General features: G+C 39.9%; 1 protein-coding gene across 3 annotated transcripts; it reads right to left on the bottom strand.

Annotated features, from left to right (window-relative positions):
- Positions 1–3,636: 3,636 nt before the first annotated feature.
- Positions 3,637–20,483, bottom strand: TMEM106B (transmembrane protein 106B). 3 transcript variants are annotated; one of them, XM_059843910.1, is made up of 8 exons: positions 20,362–20,483; positions 17,027–17,248; positions 14,253–14,316; positions 12,773–12,932; positions 11,835–11,975; positions 11,697–11,746; positions 10,093–10,146; positions 3,637–9,356 (listed from the first exon to the last, which is right to left on the bottom strand). In XM_059843910.1, exons 2-8 carry the CDS (start codon positions 17,244–17,246, stop codon positions 9,218–9,220), a joined length of 828 nt encoding a protein of 275 aa, XP_059699893.1. In that variant the 5' UTR covers positions 17,247–17,248; positions 20,362–20,483; the 3' UTR covers positions 3,637–9,217. The 3 variants fall into 3 exon arrangements, with proteins under 3 accessions (XP_059699893.1, XP_059699884.1, XP_059699904.1); XM_059843901.1 differs by lacking the exon at positions 20,362–20,483 and adding an exon at positions 19,721–20,101; XM_059843921.1 differs by lacking the exon at positions 20,362–20,483 and adding an exon at positions 19,725–20,101.
- Between the last annotated feature and the right edge of the window lie 2,010 nt (positions 20,484–22,493).

The raw sequence follows: 22,493 nt of genomic DNA, 5'->3' as shown, positions 1-22,493 counted from the left end.
ACCCTCTTTTCTTCTTCAGAGATCACTTTTCAGCTCCTCGAGCATCACCTGAACTACCCCCATCTCACTAAGGAGGCTGCTGCCACTGGCACATGCTGCAGGCTACTGGCATCACTGATGGAGGGAAGGCAACAGCACCTGATCACCTTGGCATATAAGTTCTCCATATTAAAAAAACCCTACAACCCATCCCTCCCCTCAAAATAAAACCTAGGATGCCTGAGACTGCACTATAAATTTTATATATATATATATATATATATTTGTACATATCATTATATATACAAATAAATTGTTAATAATAGTGGTGGGAGGTTGGTTGTTTGTTTGTTAAGGTTTTTTTAGGGGGTGTCTTAGATGCCAGGGAGCTTCTTTCTGTTTTTTAAATCAAAGACCCGGCAGCTTCCCCTGGGTTTAGCTGGCCTCATCAAGGTTACTAAGTAACCTTGAGTTGTATTTAGCTTTTCTACTGCTCTTTTGAGAAGGAAATTGAATCCCTCCCATGTTTGAGAAGCCCAGCTTTCAGTTTAAATAGGATTTTTCAAGTATTAGCATATCAAACAGTATAGTTGACAGCAAGCAACATAAGATTAGCACATTTTATTTTTTTCTAAGTCTTAGCTTCCTTCTGTCCTGCTATTTTGCATTTTTACTGAGAGCAAACCAAAGGCAAGCTTGGTAGCCATCTGCAGGAGCAAGACACCAGGTATATTTACAAAACAGATTGATTTGCTTGCAGGATTCAAAGCGTGGCTTTCATCCATGAACACTGCTGGCCCTCAGGAAGTCTACAAGGCAACAACATTTCAGCCCTGACCCCTGAAAATATTTACCAGTACTGAAGATCTGGATTCCAGAATGACACAGAGGATATCAGAAATGTTAAAGAAGCCAGGATCCTCTCCTGATCATAAATTGATCAGGGGACATGCCATGTCATGTAGTACATTAAAAGGGATATGGAAATAGCAACTCTGCCCCATCTCTGGATTGGCAGCAAGCAAAAGGGGATGTAGACAGTATGAGTTTTAGAATCTACATTCTGTGAAACCATTTTGGGCTTTTAAGTCTTATTTACCATTTTATTGCATATTTGATGAGAAGCTCACAAATTTAGTGTCAGTGTGGAAAGTGAAATAGTTGTATTGATTGTCTCAACATGTTTAAACACACTGAATGTAAACTTTGGTCACAGGTTTATTGTGGGCATGGATCTCAGGGCAGACAGCCACTAGCATTCCACAAACATAAATTATTTGAGACAGACTTCGTAATTAAAGAATGATATATAGGATATCCTACATACATATATATATGTTTAGGACATAAGCCTCCAAAACTCATAAAAAACATAGTAGGTCTTCACCTGCTTTTTAGCTATTACCACCTATATAGGTAATCCTTTTATCACTCCTCTGACTATACCAGAACAGAAGTCCTGTGGTATAATTGTCATGAGAAAAGACAGACTGAGGCAAATTACATTCATTTCTCAACCTCAACTATATTGCTAGGACCACTAGAAGCATTACTTCCTAAGAAGCTCTCAAGTATGACATACATCATTACCTTCCAGGTATCCATAACTGCAGTCAGTGAAATGTTACATTACGGTGATGCCAAAGCTCCTTAATCAAGTTCTACTTTTCCTGCATTAGGTGATTCACTAGTTCATGAAAAAGCAGCTCCATTATGGAGCAAGGTCAGCTCCACAGTGCCCATGACAGCTCATTAAGCTGTTTGGCACCTGCTACCCATCCACAGGAAAAACACCTCAGCTCCGAGGCTTAAGAAACAAGGATTCCTGAAGAAAAACAAAAAGAAAAAGAAATACAACAGAAATGCAGCAGGATTTTTACCTCATCTGACATCAAGAGACTCATAGCAAAATTAAATGTGTGATTTGGTATTCCTTAAGTTGCCAGACAGACATCACCTTTACACTGGAAGGCAATTAGTGTCATTCATAATCAGTGTACCCAGAGCACTCAGGTGCATATGTCCCAAAACCACATCCCAAGTATGCACTCTGTTACACATCTGTATGAAATTTTGAGAAGTAAAAGGAAAGCAATGTACAGACAGCCAGGGAAAACTTCAAAATCTTTCAGAAGTTTCTGTCAGTTAGGTCTTTGAAATGAGTCTATTTCAAGATGTCAGACCTTTCAGTAGTTAGATCTCAAAATAATCTGGGTGCTCCAGAATAAGAATTTCTAGGTCTTCCAATTTGTCCAAATTCATATTTAAGTATATATCCTCATCTGCTAGTGCATTTGTTCACTTTTGATGCTCTTTATACTCCCCAGACAGGCAAAGTGGCATTTGAAATTTACCTGGTAGAATTTTACCTTTGTAGTCCCCTACCTGCTTTGAATGGAAAAAAAACAACAACAACAACAACAACACAGGAGAGGAATCCAAATAACATAGTTTGATGATTTTGGATCAAATAAAACTGTTCATCATTAAAGATATATTTCTGTCAATCCATTTCCAGATCAGTAGAACAAGACAGAACCAGATCTTTCCATCTCTTCAAGCTCTTATCTAAACAAAGGAAAGCAGTGCTTAGAAGTTGTTCTCCCATTTAGTGTTCCATACAGGGCTTGGACAGTTGTAACAATGGTTATGACAACTCTGGGATGGAAAAATGACTCTATGAAAAATAAAACAGCAAGCATGACTGTAGTTATTTTCCCACCTAAACTCAGTTAAAAAAATCAGCCACTCTAAAGAGATTCACAAGCTGAAACAAAAACCCTCTACATACTAAGACTCCCATTCATGATCCAAACCAGAAAATTGGTGTAGCACTTGTGAATATACAAGTTTTCTCCAAGACAAACATCAAAAATATCCCACTAAGTTGTTCCAAAACACCTCTGTAAAGCTATTTGTAACATTTGAGTATTATGAATGTTCTGAATGTTCCAAAGTCATGTTCTTTGTTGCCCAGTCTTTAAAGATTCGGGTTTTTCAGCAACAATGGTTCCTTGAAATCTCTTTGTAGATAGGTTTAACTGCGTCTGTCTGGGAGGGAGTTAATTTTCCTTACAGCATCCCAGCCTTACAGCTCTGTGCTTTGGGTTTGTGGATACCACAGTGCTGATAACACACCAATGTTTTGGCTAATGCTGAGTACAGTTCACACAGCACCAGAGGTTTCCTTTTTCATTGCCTCTTCCCCCCTTTGTGTCTGCCCAAACCTGCAGGGCCCAGGCTGTGAGTGGTCAAGAAGAGGACACAGCCAGGACAGATGCTCCTAGCTGACAAAAGGGCTATTCCATATGGGATCATGCCCAGCAAAAAAAGCTCAGGAAAAACAGAAAGGAAGGCTAACCAGGGTTATGGGGTTTATCTTCCTGTTGTAAACACCTACCTGCTGCAAGGAAATGAATTTATTTTGTTTTGCTTGTGAACAAGCTTTGCTTCTTGTATTAAAATGTCTTCATCCTGACCCAAGTTTTCTTGCTTTTGTCCCAGTTCTTTTCACCATCCTACTGGGAGGGAAGAGCATATGAGCAATGGCATGGGGGCTCACCTGGTGACAGGGGCCAACCCACCACAACGGCCCAAGTTTGGACTCAGTTACTTTAGTAGCTCAGTGAGACAACACTAATTCATTCACATATGGTGTTCAGCTTTCAGATACTCAAGTTTATTACAGACTTAACACAATAAAACATAGTATAAAAAAAGTAGATTGCAAAGTCTTCACATCATGGAATGCCAAGTTACAAAAATTGAAGTCATATCCTTGAAAATACATGAAAGCTAGTGGGAAAATATGGTGAGATAGAGGGAAAATTTCTGGGAGACAGAGAAGAAGGGGAAAAAATACTAAGTCAGTTAAAAAAAATATATACGTGATCCAAGCTTTTTAAATAGAAAATTTAATATCCTTCTTTGAGTAAAACAATCCTGTCTAGAAACATATTCATAATGAAGTTAGGCCCAGATTTTGAACCTCTGAATAACAAGATCCCTTGTGCCCCAGTTAGCTTACATTAACATAGTTTCTGTGTCCTACAAGTCATTTCAAAATACTCCTTGACTTCTAGAGTTTTTATCATGCTTTACTGGATAGATTGTTTGCTACACTTACAAGAACATCTTAAGTTACAAAAATAGTTATCACTCATTAGTATTTCTATACATATGTCAAGCTATTATATGCACACTCTGTACATTGGATGTTAACAGCAGTTAAATTTGCTTCCTTAAAACAAATAAAAGAACCAAATCACAGTCAGTCAGACCCAAAATACCCAGGTACCATAATACACTTACATGTGTGGTACAAAACATCCCTGCCCATGCAAAGCAAAAGCAGTTTCAGTACCCAGGAAACTCATGCATCCAAGTTGTAGGACCCTTGTGATGGCTGGAGGAGAGTATGAGGATCAGGATGTTATTCCCACTGAACAGTGTCCCACCAAATCGAAGGGCTCTCCACACAAAGTGTGCAGATCCCACACAGACTGGTTTTCCTGACCAACAGGCCTGCTTACCCATGGTAAAGCAGATTTACATGGCAATAGCTGTAGGTAGTAGATCTACCCCAAAATAAGCTTCAGAATTCCCAAGCTAAACACAGACTAGGAAGGTGACTTCTGAAGTGGAACAAACACAGGGTGTTCACCACTGCCAAATAATTGTTGTCAACATCTTTTGGCTGGGATCTATTCCTCCTTCCCTTTGCCAAAAGGGAAAAAAAATGAGAGTTTTTGGTGTGACCAGGGCCATCACTAACAAATATTTTGCTGGTTACAAGTAGTCCCTTGCTGAAGTATATTGGTTGCACTTGCATTATTTATACTTTCAGTAGTGGTAAGCCTGGAAGCATTACTAGGGTTGTGGCATTTTGTTAGACAGGCAAGTAAAAAATGTAGATCTTAGAGGTACCATTGCTGGTCTTTCTCATCTCTTAACTCTACAAGTGCACTTCAGCTGACGTGAAGCTTCCTGCAGCTGCCCAGCTCCAGAACAAGTCACCCATTTCAGAAGGTGCTGTCTGGGAACAGACAGATGTTTTGCTACAGATTAGGGGGGTGGGAAGAAAAACAAAACCACAATTACCACCCCTCAAAAAAATTGAGGAAAAGAAAGGGAAACCTTAAATGCTGAATAAGAAATAAGACTATTTCTCTTTTGACCCTTCCTTAATATAGAAATTTCTCTCATACCACTCCAAGCACCATCCTTTCCATCATGAGGGCACAGCACTTCAGTCAGGTTAAAGACCCTCATGGCTCAATCCAAGCACTCAGAGGTTCGGTGCTTAAATGGTTCCCTTTAAAAACCACAAGCTAAAAAGCCCAGGCATGTTTGCAATGCACTACTATGAAAAAATATATTCACTTGCAGAACTGCAAGGACAATTTGAAGCAAAGTCAACTAGAACATGTACTCAAATCTGCCAACAGCAGGCTGCAAAATATAAACACTGCAATGTTAATATCAAGGTCATGCACACATCAGAAGTGCATAAAGAACTTCAAAGTTATACCACAGAGAAAAAAGATACTTATGGTTTGTCTTCACAAAAGATTAGGAATTAAGCAACCATCCCTATGACATTGAGATGAGTAAAGAAATTATGAATGAACTTCTACAGGCTTTTTCCCACACCAGGAATTCAGGAATGTTATCTTTTAAAAAGAGTGCTTCCCTTTAAAACTCTCCAAATAGATATTTGATGATTAGAGCTTTGATGGTTTGGATCTTGGATGGTTATTTATTAATTCTTTCATTTTTAAAGCAGTATATTTGAAATGTACAATAACTTTGTTATCCAATGGTCAAATAGTCAACATTTTTATGCATTTAAGTGTTCCATACTTCAGTTATATTTTTGAAGAGAATACATTAAGCTGATTTTCAATAGTGCCATTACAGTGCAACATCCAGACTATATTTCTTACTGTTTTAAGAAATAACTATCAGAGCTTCCATTTTAAAGTGCAACAGGTTTTGGTAAAGGAATTGCTACAAAGTATTCAAGTGAAAAGAATTCTACCAGAAATAAACACACTGCAAAATCAGCATAAAGGTATTTGATAGTGTTTGAAGACCAGAGGAAATTACAAGTGAAATATGAATCACTTCAGAAGACAAACATGAGAAAAACCAGGAAAAAAGTTTTACTTTTTCAAGTTGAATTTCAGGAGAGAATTGTATTTATTGATTTACAACTTAATGGAAAGGTTTGCCTTTTTTATTTTAAGATCAAGATAAAAATAATGTGAAAAACGAAAGGTCTGGCACTTGGATCTATATTGATATCTTGTTTACAAAGTTATAAAAGTTAATAGTGAGTTCCCTTGCTCACTTAGCATGTTTCTAAGCTTGGTCACATAAAGCAAGTACCAGTTAAATATTCACACAGATGTTTATCTGTTTATCTGACGACATGCTATATTAAAATCAGTAGATAAATTGAAATACTTGCCTTATTTGGTTAGTAATATGCTGACAGCTGTGCAAGGGAATTCTAGCACTTGGAACCTAAAGCCTTTTACTCTCCCATTATTGACTTAATTTGTGAATTCAGTGGGATTTTTAACCCACAGTTTGTTTCTTAAGATGAGAACTCTTCATCATTCAGTAAGTCTATCACAAATTGATGTTTAGATATCTTAAATAAACTGAGTTTTATCCTCTCTCTTGTGACACATACATGGAAAGAATAACTCCACTCAATTATTTAATTTAAATCAGAGAAATCCAAGCACTTCATGCAAGGTTAAGAATCACAGATTTAAGTATTGATTTAGCTCAATGTGTACACCAAAATTTCAAAAGCCAGTTTAAGTCTCAACACTGCATAAAGTGTAACTTCCCCCATCATGCTTGTGCAAAAGCAGTATTCACTATCATCACCAAATAATTTGATCATTGTGCCATTCCAGTTATTTTAGATTACTTTTGATCCTTGGGAAAAAAAATTGTTTTAAATCAATATAACTATCTGCCTACAGCTGTTTTCTTCTTTTTCTATTTCAAAATCCACAAAAAACAGCCCCCAAACAAAAACAACACTCCAGGGTGTAAATATTTAAGCCTAGAGGAAAAGAGCCTGTGTCACTTGCTGGCAGACTTCAGTTCTGATATGATTTAAACCAACATTCTCTCCCTACTTGTGATTATCAGCATGTCTTTCTACACCAGGTATCATGAGTTTACATCTCTGCTTCAAGCCAGCTCCCCACTCTGCTGGTCTTTAGTTATCACCTGTATCTTTACAGGCTATCAGACAAGCTTGTAAATGCATTTTAGCAGCTACAGGACTGAACCTCATCTAAGCTCTAGAAAGGTGAGTCAGTTGCGGACTAGTTTCCCCCATGACTGTGAGCTGTAATAAAGAATGTTTACTTTTAAGGGCCCAAAATCAAGAACAATCTTCAGAATATAACTACAATAATTCTTCTCAATTGACTATCCCAGCTACAGAAGTTCTCTAAAGGCAAAAGATGAAGGCTTCATCTTATCAACTACATGAAACTGATACATGACAAGAACTATATGACACTTGAGGTTCCAAAGGTTTTCATAGACTCTGAAGTGCTCAGAGCAATTGACATGGGGCGGGGCAGGGGGGTATTATGGTTACTTAATGTCTCTTAAATCAGTCTTACATCACCCACATTTTTTCCTCACCCACCCCCTTAGGTCCATCTAAGAGAGGCCAGCAAAGAGAATAATGTAGACATGTATCTTCACTGAAGTACTTGAGCATCAGAGATTGTTAGCGGCAAGTTACTCAGAAGCCTTTTTCTATTGTGTTTATTGCCAATTCATTTTGTGTAGCTTATTTCCAGGAGATAGGCAGCACAAACCCAGTAATACCTATTTTAAAAAATACATTTTTCATTACAATGCGACAGTCTCAATAGTACCTTCTTACAGCTGCATCTCACCTAATTCAGAAATAAAACAATCCTGATCTAGCTAATTAAAAAGTTAACCTTCAGAACAGTCAGCCTTTAGGAGTCAAACAACTTTGGACCCACAGCTTATAATCATCGTGATTGACAATTACCCCAGAAATTCGCATGTGCAAACTGTGCTACAGAAACTCTTTTGTGCTGTCAGTCAGTAATCTCACAATTCCATCAGCATTTACTCCTACAGAAAGAATTGCTTCATCTTCCCTTACACAACTTTGATGTGACCGTTGAGTGCTCTGGAGGTACAGATAACTACTGCATTTCCCTACTGAGCCTGCGCGAGAATGAACACAACCCAACACATTAACACTAAAAAGTTGCTTAGGTACAGAATATATTAAAACAGTAAAAATCACAAAAATTTACACCAAGCTCTCCAAACCTACGCTCAAAGTTTCCCACCTAGCTCCAACTGCGCAATCTTGATTTTAATACCTGTTCTAAAAAACTTATTAAAAAACAGACTGGTAAAGTCTTGTTTGTTTTCTAGAGTCTTGTATTTTTCCTTTGTCAGTAATTGTTGTGGGGGTTGTTTCTTGTTTAGTTTTTAAACCCAGCTTTAAATCTAACAATTCATATTCTCCTTATAACATCCCAGAGGTAGCAAGAGGGAATATGAATGAAAAGATGCCAGATTCTAGAAACTGCACATTCAACTATAGTGTCATTCAAGAGACCTTTCCTGGTTCTCATAGACTGCATGTCACCTCAAATCATGGATAGCAAATAAAGTGTAGAATCCCAAAATAAAGAGCTACTGCCACTGGGTTACTAACAGAAATTTCATACCCAGACACCTCAAAGTAATCTTGTTATTTAAGTAGTAACATTCCATTTTCAATAGTCAAATATCAAGAACTGAAGTATAAACTGAAAATTTATGAGTATTACTTTTTAAAAATGCTCATTAGTGACACATTTCACCTAAACACAGACATACACACAGTTACTCTAAGTTGATGTACCACGCTGTAAGGAAAAGTCCCAGTTCTGTTCAAGGATCTGATATTCCCCCTCTCCCCCCCACCACACAACTTGACAGAAGTGCTTACAGTAACAGAAAGCAAACAGAAGGGGAAAACACAACATTTAACAAGTGCACCTATTTACAATTTGCACCTTTCCCTCCTTGCATCTAAAGTGTACAGATCTCCACGTTTGCTACACTGTACATCGCGTGTACTCTCCACTCCATGGAACACCAGTTCTATCCAAAGGATCTCTGCAAGCACCAACTGCAGTCATTCCACACCAACCAACAGGTGCTTTTACTGTGGAGGCTGAAGGACATTTAAATATTCTGACTGGCCCAGCTGGTAGGTTGTGTTTCCTCCACAGTCCACATACTGGTATCTCTCCTGGGATATTTGCTCAGGGTGGCCTAAGTACGAGGTCGTCACTGTCACTCTTAAAAAGACAGAAGAGAAGATTTTCAGTTTCCTATTCTAAAAATCACTGTGTTTCTATTACTAGGGTTATTAAGGAAAAGGTTTTGGAACAAAATATGTTTTAAATAAATTTAAGAACATTACTGATTTGCCACTATAGATTTTCTCCATGAAAGACATCTGGTTCCTTTTCCTAAAGATGCTAAAGCTGAGGTTTACTTGTAAAATCTACCGCTACAAATAATATTTCTTGTTTGTGATAAGAAAGCAAATGATTAAACAAGCTACAAGCCCTGCTATATCTAGTCTAAAGATATGCCCTGGTCCCTCACCAACAAAAGACCCCACCATTCTGAAATTCATGCAATGTTACAAAAAGCACTGTCACAAAGCAGTCACTGACAGAGTGCTAAAGCCAGGACCTCCTTCAAGATCAAAGATCTCAGCAAGTTTTGAACAGTGGCTGATAAACAAAGTAATTTTAAAGTTTTTGAGACATCAGTGACTACATGGTTACAGCCCAGCTGCACAGCAGATACAGTAACAATGATTCTCAATCCAGTCTTTACACCACCAGAACCTGTCAAAAGACACAGTTCACTTTCTGTAACTATAAAGTACTACACTAAAAAGCAAGTTGACTTCATTTATCTATGATGCAAAGACTCCAGGATTAAATATTTGAGTATTATTTTAATGAGAATTACATGGCTTCTGAAGTTGTTTCTCATACATAGGAAGACTATCATACTTACTGCATCATCACTACTATGTTATGTACTTTGATAGATGGTAAAGTACAGAAGTCACTGCAAAAAAAAGAAGAACAATTGTTAGATTTACATCAAACTTTTCCAGGGTAATTATCTGAAAAGCAAGACTTCTGGCTTCAACTGGAAATTCTGCTGTCTGTATATAGAGACTACAGAGTTGCTGGCAATGGCAACAGAATAATTTGCCAGTGACTGTACGCTCACCTGGACCACTGCTACATACAGAGTCTTACTTTCACAAGTACTGTCTTCACATGTGTTTGCTTTCCTGTAATGCTGAGGACACAACAGAAGCATCCTCAGAAAATGTTCATTCCATCTTCCAGAAACTAACCAAGGTTAACCTGAGCCACTACATTAAAGCCTGTCAGTGTCAATTCGTCACCTCTTTTTTGACCTCATCCACTTCTATATTATACAAAATAACCTTTAACAAACATACAGATATTCCAAAGTCAAGGTTATTGTTCTCTTGCAAGATAACCTTTTCAGACTTTCATTTTCTGACACATGCCTACATACCAGCCATAAAGAGCACCATGTAAGTGCATACTTTTAACCCCTGCTTCTTAAATCATCGCTCTTGGTCACAAATTTATCAGCTCTAGAATCAAAAGTATGTGATCAGTGCAGTATCAGCTGCAGTGGCAGCCACCTACAATATCTGCATTCCTATTTGCAGCCTTTGTCATTCTTTCCCCCTGAACAACAAAAATAAAATACGAAGAGTCAGTGAACTCAGCTTTTCCAAATTGTAAGAAAATACAGTATTATCATGAGTTCTATGGAGTTTATTTATTCCTCATGCATTCAAAGTGTGGCAGATTCACAAGATTCAGTGTTTACATAAAGCTAACTTACACACTTTTAAAAGCTGACAGAGGTTCAAGGTTTTCTGTTGATTTGAAGTTTGTGCCTCTCTTAGCATTTCACACCTATTTCATTTTATTGCAACAATTGAAAGCAACAAGGTTTTCTCCAATCCCAAAGAGGCTGGCATCCACTAGAAGTGCACACAGACCTGGAGCCTCAATAGTTAACTCTTTCTGTTCAGTCTGGATTTCATTGTAAGAGAACTAAAATCGAGGTTTGTGACCAAGATATAATGAGGTAACAGTCTGTTGGACAAATGAACTTTCAGGAGCTATGAATAAAGCCACTCAAGGGCAGGCTGTAAATACTGCTTACTACTGTATACACAACATGTGAAGACAAGCCCCTAATTTGTATACCACCAAATACAAATTTCCTTCTACTACACAGAAAGTTGCGGGAAAGTTACTTGAGAACTTGTTAGGGGATGACACCTGCACTTCCACCCCTAAAGCAGCAGTCCTAACTAGTGCCAAGCCCTAAAATACTATAACAGAGATACCATTTAAAGGGTTTACAGCCAGGTACAGCAAGCCACTATATGAAACTCATCAAGCAGTTGTGGTTTACCTATCTTTCAGTAGTACTAAACTTAAAGAAAATGCCCCAGTATCTCTTCAAACAGATTCCTGCTAACTTTGGAAAAAGTTGTTTTTAACAGCACTGCAACTTTTAATAAGATTCACGTGATATTTAATAGTGAGTACACTTACTACATGTAGCTCATTTCATCTTGTATGACTGTGGGCACCATATAATCAATCTAAAAAAAAAAACAATGAAAACACCATTAAGTAGATTTATATATGAAGATTAACACATGTTTAACTTTGAAAGCCTGAGCTACTTACCTGTTTCATATCCAGCGGACCAATGTTGGTGATGTTGTTTAACCGTGCTTTGCCAATAACTGTTTTTGAAAACTGAACTTGGGCTGTGATATTTGCCACTTCAACAGAGTAGTAGTTGTTATTTGTTATATTAAGTGTGTTCTGAAAAAACAAACACAAAACAGTAACACCTATCCATTCTGTCTATCTTGTTAAGCAAGCATTTTGAATCTTGTGCATGAGACAGTAATACCAGAAATTCTGCAAGTAGATTTTCCTGCCTGTGAGGACTGCAGAGAGGAGCAGGGTCACCACCACTTTTGAGTTTGTTTAGTGATCATATTGAGTAACACAAACTTCTGCACAACTTTCCTAGTAACAACACTCCACTTCAAATACAGCATTTCTTCCTATCCTCGATTATTCCTTCCAGGATATTTAGCTATCAAAGGACCTCTTTCTCCCATGACATCTTTGCTTTATTTAAAATGAAGAACTCTACCAAAAGTCTTTAGGCAAACCTGTACGAAGGTAATTACGAAGAAATCAAGAACTGTCTGGAAAGAGCTCCTTTAAGTTTTAAGGTGGGTAAGAAAGTACTTTTCCTCAACAACAATTTTGACAGAGGCATAATACCAGGGCAGTAGCAAATAGCATTCCTACATCCACACACTACATTTCAGACATATTCCAAAAGTAACACTGAGAACTCCAAAGTTACTGCTCCCTTGGAAACAGAATACGCAGTGTCAGCTTGCAACTACATCTCTATTAGCTACAGCTATAGGAACCAACCACAGCAGGCTCAGTCACATTTTTCAAACTGGTCACCGACTCAAGTTCTTAAGGCACCAACCAAGCTTTTCAGCCAGACCACAGTTTCTACCTACATTAAACTCTCAAAGCAGTATCTCCTGTTGCATTCATGCATTCCAAACACCCAAAAAGTCAAGACTTACCGTAATATTGAGATAGATTATTCGCCTTTCCTGTTCGTAAGTGACATATACGGACTTCACACCAATGTACTGAACATCAATCGAGCGAGGAAACAAGAAAAATACAGCCAGCCCAGAGAGCAGCAAACACACAGTTACAGAAGCAGTCACATACAGCTTTCTGGAAGAAAAAAAAAAAAGCACAATTCAGAGTGAAAAGCACAATAAAAAACAATGACATGCTATTTTAAGTGATAAGGAGCAGGACTAATGAATGCAATTAATTCAGTCTATTTCTAGCTTCCATTAGCTTCTAAAAAGGGGAAAAAAAACCAATGCTGCACTTCACAGCTATGTCTTAAACAGCTGTTACTCTTGCATAAATATCAGAAATCACATTTCAAATCATGTGGTTATTCCCACATTTGTAACTTGCAAAAGAAAATGGAAGAGGTAAACATTTATGTGCTTTGAAACAAATCCACTTCCTCTTAACATTTATTTATAGCACAACTCCCATCATTTTGTGAAAGGCTCACAAAAACCACCCAGAACACAAAATAAAGCTCTTGTGACAGAGAATCCTGACTTCCAGGGAAAGTGTTAGGACTTCAGCTAAGGAGCAGGAAATGCACAATTAAGCTAATATAAAAAGGCTGTGTTTGTGTGGGTGTGGCTTTGTGGCTCTGTGTGTGTGTGTGCATATAGGAGGGTGGGGTGGTGGTAGTGGTGTGAGAGATAATAAAAAACCCTCCACAAATAAAAGGATCTACTTCAGCTCAAATTTTGTCAAGATTTGAACACCAAAGTTATATGTTTCATATTTGCACTACTATGACATTAGATATATTATCCACAATAGTATTATGTGAAGCTAATATATTTCTTTTACCTGGCACTCATTTCTGTTTACTACAAAAATATCAAAACATTAAAAAAATTTTTTAAAAAGTAAAAACCAAAACATGCCAGAACAATAAGCCCTGAGGATTGTAGTGAACCCCCTATGTAGATCCTAGAAAAAAAATTAAATATGCTGTACCATAAACTGTTGATTTTTCTAGCTGCAAAAATCAGAATATTACAAATTAATTTAAGGTGACTTATTTTGTAGTAGTGGCTCAAAGATGCTACAGATTAACTCGAACTCTAACAGTGAAGATGTGACTGCTTAGATCAATTAGGATGTTACAGAGATTAAGACATACTCACATCATTACTGTAAACATGAATAGATCATACAGTATTCCTTAGCTTTGTACTTAGCTAAGATGTATTGTGATGGAAGTATGCACACCTGTTAATAAATAACTCACCAAGAGTTCGAGGTTAAGGCTGATATTACCCACAAGCCCTGTTCTTCCAATGATGAATGCAAGAAAGCATTCCAGTGATTTTTTGCTTGATTCTTCTTATTGCTATCTCCTTTGAATTGTTGAATTTTAACTAAAAGAGAATAATTAACTGTAGATTCAGGTATCACAAACAGCTATTGACTTACGTTCTTCTTGGCCTCAGTCTCTGATCACTGTATGGAATTAAGGCTACCAGCTGATTTTCCTGCCCTGGAAACAAAAACACCCTTTCAGAATTTAAACAAAGAATAAGTGTTGTTGCAGCTCTTTTAAACAAAGAGTAACCGATACAACTTAGTGGCACCAAAGAATAAACACTAAAGAAAAACATTTAAATTCCAGATAAGGACCCAGGTCAAATGCTACTGTAGCTGATGTCACTTTCTGAAATAGAGCACAGGTTACACAACACCAAGATGAAAAAACACCAAGTCCACAAGGACCAAAACAGCAATAAATTCTGCCTCTGTGCTGCACACATGATCAGAGGCAGTATTTCCTCTGGCACCACTTCCTGGAGAAAAAGAGATGCAGAACAGCTCTGAGCTATTTATGCCAGACCATATGAACTCATCGGACAAAACCTTCAGAAGCCTGGGCAGTAAGAACTGATCCAGAAGTCATTCTGCACACATTCTTCTGAAAAAGCAGAGATCAGGTTTGGTTAAAAAACCCCAGCAAACAACAAGCCCAAACAGAAACAACCAAAGCTAACAATACAGCTCATCTGGGCAACACAAGCTATGCATACATGGCATTCTGGGAATCAGAATTATATAAAACCATATTTATCATGGTGCTGCTGAGCTGTAGCACCCTGGAAGTCAAAATAAGTATCTGCTGATTTCTCCATGAAGGTTATGTCACTGGACAGTATTTTTGTAGGGCATATCTTAACAGCAGAAGTAAAGAGCACATGCACAGAGGAGTAGTTGAAAATACGTGTACTACATCTGCCAGAAGAGTTTTTGCTATTTGTTGTGGTACTGTATGAGAACAGAGGCCTCCAGGCCAAGTCAAATTGGCAATTTTTAAGCCAAATGCAGAATTTGATCAAATCATCACTTAGTTAACCAAGCACTTGGCAACGATTCCATGCTGAATCACTAAGCTAAGCAAAACATGCTAACCAAGCATACAGCAGCATGAAAAACATCAACATTCTAAAAAGTCTCTACCAATTTAAAATATATTTTCATCTCCACTTCAATGAAACATCTTAAAACTTTAAGAAAATATCACAGTACTCCTTTCATACATCAGACTAAAAACTAAAGCTGTTCAAGTAACAAAACAATTTCATGAATTTATTATAGTTTAACCATCATGTCACGTATTAATTATACTCTTACTAGTCATGTTGTCATTCTTAATTTTTCCCCTCTCCCCTCAAATGACCTCCAAACGTGACATTTTTTCTTCTCTAAAATACTAAGGAATGATTACAAACACAATTCTCTTAGCTCTAATAACTCATTTTAAGTTTAAGTTTAACCACATTATTTCATTAGAATGTATACACAACATGCATGTTTTTATAGTTACTGCAAAATTTTTAATAAAATAATTAACTAACATTTATTTAAGTATTACATCCAAGGATTCTGCAGTGAGATTTAAGAAGCTTTGGAACATAGAAATCCTGCTATTTCTGCACTTTGAGTAAAATGTGCTATTGATATTAACAAGTATCTCAAGTTAACGAGTTAACAGAACAAACTTTTTTACCCTCTCTGGCTAAGGCAATTTTTAGTTTCATAGCTTTTCCAGGTGTGAAATTTGCTAAATTCAGAGGTACTCCAAGAATACATTTTAGTTGAAAGTTTAACAGCTAAAACACAAATCTCTTGTGATATTTGCAACCACTGAAATATTCTGTGCTCCCTGGTCCTTCTACAAAGGTGAGATGCAAGTGTTTGTGAACTGTGTCATAACCTAATCTCACTGAAGCACATGCAGAAGGATAACATGGCACAGACATCACTCAAATTTCCTGAGCTGCTGCTCAAAAATCAGTTCCAAGAGCTTTTACACCCAATAATCTATTTTGGGTAAGAGGTCTGGCAAAGGCAAACTCTAACATGAAATCATGTCATCAGCTCTTCCCCAGTGAAAGGGAAAATCTCACAACTGAAGCAAAATGCTGTGCCTTGGCCCACTTGGCTCTCCTTCTGCCCAGTTTCAGATATCCCACGTTCTCCCTTCACAGGTCTCTTCATAAATACTGAGGGAGCTTATAATTTAGGACAGAAGCATAACAAAGCAGCATGTTTTACCAAGAGGAAAAGTAAAGGATGAGGGCAAAGCAAACAAAACAGTTAGGTATTGTAACCTACTCCTTTCCGAGGCAGCCAAAGAACCTATGTATTTTCAACTCCAAGCTGGAGTTATCCACCTAGCAAACACCAGTGGGACAAAAGCAGGATAAAGGAAATCAAGGGACACTGGCAGCAGTGAGGGCAAAAGAATTCACTACAAATCAGGGAAGAGGTGCTGCAGCCCAGGTCTACTTTTCCATCTCTGTATTTGCAGCCATTTTTGCAGTTTTGTATTGATTCATACAGTTTAAAATAGGTAGTTAAAAAAAGATGCAATAAAATGTCACAAAACGACAGGTTTGCTAGTTTAACTTGCAGGACCTATGGTTATGGGCGTATTCAAAGCTGAGGAGGAAGAAACAGTTGCAGGGTACAGACAAGTGGAGATCCAAGTTGTAACAGCCAAGGTGTAACAGCTGATCCAATTTGTTACACTCATCTAGCATAACAAAATCCTTAGTGGTGAAAAAAAAGTCAAAAATATGAGAAAACTTCAACTTGAGTTGAAAAGCTATTTGTTATGCATTATTACAACTGCATAGGGTTATGATGTAAATTTATAGGTTAAAAAAAGAAATAAAATAATAAACAAAAAAACTTACCTCGTGGAATTCTTCCTGTTCCCTGACAGGTGGGGCAGGTGACACTGTCCCTTCCTGTAAATTCCACATAGGGAAATTGTGACACATCTCCACATCTGCTGTCCTCATTTTGCACTTCTGAGTGAACTAAACCGTTCCTCACGTTATCAGACACTGAGCTTCCATCATAGCCATCTTCCTTGCATGCATGCATAGGCAGGTGAGAAAGTGATTTTCCCATGTCTGAAACAAAGTCAGAAGGATGTTTTCAGGGAGAATGATTCAAACATGGCTTGCATTTATTCCTCTGCACCAGGTAACTATTAGTGTGTGACCACAGTCTGACAAGACTCAGTTCTCCTTTGTTCGGACCCCTTAGGACCTGCAAAGCACCAAGGCCTGGTCAAGCTGGATCAATCCCAAACTATAAAGAACCTGAATTATCTGGGAGCTTTGTTCAGATTCTCCAATATGCACAGGGTTAAAGGGGATCAATGAGAGGCTTTAAAGTTAGAACTGTACAACTGCAGGCAAAAGCTGCAACAGCTTTTCAAAGGATTGTTACCGTACAGGCTTTAACACAGCACACTAACCTTAGTATTAAAAAAAAAAAAAAAAAAAAAAAAATCAACACTGGGCCATAGAAAGCAATTTTGAGCAAATTCTACACACATGACAGACTTAATTTTAGTAAATTTTTTTAGCCTGGACTTGTTTTGAGAACATAGGATAGACTGTTAGTTTCCAAGCTAGAAATATAGATCACCTGGTATTTAAACTGATGACTCCCTTTTATTCAAAAGAGAACTAGTTCACAGGGAAGCCAAGTGAAAAATGGGAGTTACTTAAACACAGCAGATACCAATATATAGCATTTAAAAAGACTTGTTTAAAAAAGAGTATCACTCACAAAAACATTTTTGTTACCTGTGTGTATTTTAATTTTTCCTCATTACTGTAGCTTTTCAGCCATGACACTGAAAATACCTTGAAACACAGAACATTTGAAACTAAAGTCTGTAAAAAAGTGCAGTAAGCACCTAGTTTTTTTGCAACATGTAAGAAAAAACCTCCAAGAGAAAAAAAAAAAATAAACCTCTACAGCAATGGCACTTAGTTGTTCAGGTGATCCACATAACCCATTTTAGTTACCTAACATATAGAGACAGCAGTCACTCAATCAGGTTTTTGAGGAATAAAATTGATTAAAATTGATTGACTAATCAATTGATCAATCAATTGATTAAAAAAGAATATGCAAAACTTCACTGTGTTTTTTCTTTTTTGTCCATTAAGAGGTATTTTTAGAGCAGCAGCTAGGAATTATCTTGCTGGTTCACTAAAAAGAAGGCCTAAGAGGAAGATTAAAAGAGGAAAAGAAGCCAGAATACTTTAAACCAACTACTCAAGAGAGAAATATCTCAATACTGATTGACAGTGCAAACACAACATTAATTCATTACATTGTCACAAAGACTAGGTGAATGTGGGAGACAGAAAGCAAGTCAACAATGCCAACTAGTCCCAGTTACTGCCCCAGCAAATATGCAGGATTATTTTTTTCACTTATGTCATTAAACCCTTACAAGCAGGAAAGCTATTTACCCTTCTGCTGCTACAGCACTTTTTAAACACTCTAAGTTTGGGAGCCATTCAATAATGGAAATTGTTGAACTGAAAATTAAAACTACTGAGCTATTAAAAAATCCTGAAAAAGCTGCTGACATTGTTGACAATTATTTCACATGGGGTTTTTGTTTACTTTTCTCCTTGCAGCTGACCTACAGCCTTCAAGCTATGGAACCTGAGTCTTGCAGCTTAGGCAATAGCTGTCACAATTACAGATCTGAAAGCTCAGGGATCGTGCTGTTCTGCCACCACTTCATCCAACACCCACTGGCAACTGAAGTGCACCTTCTAGTTTTAGCTTCTTCCAGAAGGAAAAGTTCACACACTCCCTGATCACACTGTGACATGAATCAAAGTGCAGCAGGCAAGGCTGACTGGGAACTCCTTTCAAGAGCAAATCCTTTATTTGAATTAAAGTACTAAAGCAGGTGCATCCTTCAATGCCAACTGTACCTGGTCTTCAATAACTGAATTTAATGGTGCCAGAGACCAGGGAGAAACATCTCGGTTCACAAACAGGAAAAAACAGAACAATCTTCAAGCAAAATTAGATTCACCAACTTGCTTTTTCCTCTAGCCAAGCCTGAACCTTACTACAGTTGACCACAAATCAAAAACATGTTGATCACTAAGAGGCTAAACAGTAGTAACTCTGACAATATAACATCTCCATATGTCGTGGAGAGCTGGATAGCTGCCATGCCGTCACCAAAGTCAGAAATCTTGCTTCACAAACAGCTCTCCCTTGCAACTGATGTTACATTCCCCTTGAACTTAGCTGGGACTTCCGTGAATTCAGTTTGTTAAAATGGGTTCGGCAAATTAAAAACGTTACAAGTGGCTTTTGTTTATGACCGCACCCTTCAACCTGCTGTGCACTGCAGCACAATGGTACATGTACAAAACCAAAACAGTGTCACAAGGCAGACTGAACCACCACAGCCTGAGCTACAGGCAAGACTAGAGAAAACAACTCTGTTTATAAACTCAATGAAACTTCATAAAGTCAAACGAAATTGTTCTCCAGCAAGTTAGGCTGATGTTCTTACCCTTTATATGCAAAGGTATAAACTTGACATTACAAACCTACTTCTTTTTCAATACAGCAAAATGTTTCGAATCGCAACCACCGTCTGCCCCACCAGCTGCGCCTTAACCGCGAACATCACAAGCGCCTCCGAAGCAGTGGACGCGGTAGGAGGGTAAGGCAGAGGGTAAGGCAGTGACTTGGCAGCCGCAGGCTCGTCCAGCTCGGCCGGGCACGACCAGCGCTGTCTTTCCCGACCCCGTTACAGAGCCCCGTCTCGGACACTGCCTGAGCGGCAAGGCGGGCGCTGCCAAAATAAAGGACTCAAAAATCCTGGCGTTTAGGGATTTTCTCGTCCATCAGCGCTAGCTGCTCTCACAAACATGGCGAAGTTTAGAGCCGGCAGGTTTGGACCAAGGCCCGGCGAGCTCGGCTGCTGCTGGGCTGCCCGGCCGGCCCGCGGTCCCCGCTCGGCCTGGGGTGGTCTCGGCGCAGGAGCCGCCCCAGGGCAGGGGCAAGGCAGGGCACGGCAAGGGCCAAGGCCAGGCCAGGCCAGGCCCCCGGCCCCCCCGCGCACCGCCGCGGGCCTGCCCAGGCCCCGCCGAGGCCCAGGGGCGGCCGCAGCGACCCCCGCCCGGCGCGCAGCTCCGCCAGCGCCCCGCAGCCCCCGGCGGCCGCGGGAGCGCCCTCCCGTCCCCACCTGCGGCACGGGCTCCGCGGGCCGGGCCGGGCACGGCACAGCGGCAGAACCAGAGGCTCCGAGAGCGACGCAGCTGCCGGCGCCGAGCCCCGGATCGGGCGTGTGCGCAGCCGCGGGGCGGAGCCGGGCCCGTCCCGCCCGGCCGCGGGCGGAGCCGGCTGCGCGCTGAGCTCCTGGCCGCGCCGGAGCTGAGGCGGAGCAAGGCTAGGGAGTGGAGCTTAAACCGCCGTCCCACCGGGTGCGGGGCGATCCCGTACCCAGGAGTGGGATCAAGGGTCGGGGAAAGGGGAATAGGGAGGTCGCGCATCCCCACTTTGCGGCAGAGGGTCTAAAGCGGACAGAGCGGGATCCCATCCAGGGTTTCCCTGCGAGTCGTCGTTCAGAATCCTTTTAACAGAATCATCTAGATTGGAAAAGCCCTCTAAGGTTGTCGAGCCCAACCTATGACCGAACCACCATGTCCACTAGACCACAGCACCAAGGGTCATGTCCAGTCTTTCTCTGAACACCTCCAGAGACAGTAACTCCACCACCTTCCAGGACAGTCCATTCCAGTGCCTAATCAGTGCCTAAATCGTTCTGTGAAGAAATTCTTCCTAATGTCCAACCTAACCCCCCCGGTCAGGTTAAACCCATGACCTCTCGTCCTGATGCTAGTTTGCCGTGCTGCCCGCAGCTATGAGCGGCCCCTCCTTCTGCCCTCAGCTTCGTGGCGCCTTGTGAGGCCCCATCGCTATTTTCTGTGTCCTCTTTGGTAGCTCTGGTGGAAGTTCCTCGCCCCCTTGTTCTCCGGGAGAAAGGGGATCTTCATGGGTGCAAAGCGGTGGTAGGACAGCAAAAAGAGGCGCCCGAAAAGAGCACGGTTTATACATTTTACAATGTTGCACATTATACAATGTTGTTGTACGGATGATGTTTATCCAGGGCGTGGGAATTCGATGTTCTCCCAAAGATTTGCCAGAAAAAGATGAAGTGCATTGTTGTTGTGATGGCTTCTCTGCATGGGTCTGCCTCTTGTTCATGAAAACCATTACCTGCTGTCTTTAGAAATGCTCCAGACGACTCTGGGGATATGTGAGCACCAAAGGGATGAGATCTGTGCAGAGGGGACACAGCTCAGAAGGAAAGCAGAAGGAAGCTCTGCCTCATTTGCGAGCCTCGACCCAGCAGCAGGAATGAATCAGGCTGGGGGTAACTGTGATTCACACCACTTATTGCAGTGCAATGACAAGCACAGGGTCAGGGTTCGAGGGAGAGAATTGAGGAAGAGAGGTTCTTATGACTCCCTGGGGTGTCACGAGGCTGGGGCAGGGTGCCAGGCTGCTCCAGAGGCTGGGAGGAGACAGGCTGCCTCCAGCAGCCACCCAGAGCAGGTGCAGCTCTGAGGCCACCTGCAGTACAGCCTTGCCTGTAGTGTGCACAGCACCTGGTAGTGGAACCAGCATATGATCAGCACAGAACAGAACTTTTTCCCAACCAAGCATGTGCTTAGAGAAAAAAAATTAAAATCTTCATTTATTCTTAAGCAGACTAATGCCAGTCCATTTATTCTCTTTATCCTTGGACTTGTTTTCTGGGAGTTTTAGAAGTCTGGGCTTGCAGCAGTGTCTAGCTTTCATTATCCAGTTCAAGTAATGGTGAATCCTGCATCACAGCTGGCTTGGCTCTACTAATCTAGCCAGGCATGGTCAAGCTCCTGGCAGTTTTGGCAAAAGCTGGCATGTTCCATGTCCTTTTGGTAGATCTCCACCTGAATCTTTGGCCCATCACTGTTCAAGTTTCCTGAGATACCCATTGTACAGCAAGATTGACCATGGTGTTTTGTGAGTTCTTACCTACAAAACAGTACGTGTCAGTTACCTTGAACAGGTGCCTGGCATGCTCAGGATTGGTATGGAGTTTGTATCTTGCTTTAAAACATCAGCAAATCCCAAATTTGGAAGGCTCAGGTTGACTAGTAATTTCACTGGCTATTAGATTTTGGATCTGGCTCAACTATACATTGATCCAGGGAGCACAAAATGCACTGTGGCAAATACTCATAGCTTTCAGCTGTACAAACAGAAAGTAAGAGCACCAAGTTTTTGCCTTTCACATTGTTTAGAATAATAGTGGCGGCCAATCACATTGAC

This window comes from Haemorhous mexicanus, chromosome 1, assembly GCF_027477595.1.
Source record: "Haemorhous mexicanus isolate bHaeMex1 chromosome 1, bHaeMex1.pri, whole genome shotgun sequence".
NCBI classification, from domain to species: domain Eukaryota; kingdom Metazoa; phylum Chordata; class Aves; order Passeriformes; family Fringillidae; genus Haemorhous; species Haemorhous mexicanus.
The sequence above is the reverse complement of the archived record's forward strand: the minus strand, read 5'-3'. Positions and strand labels throughout refer to the sequence as shown.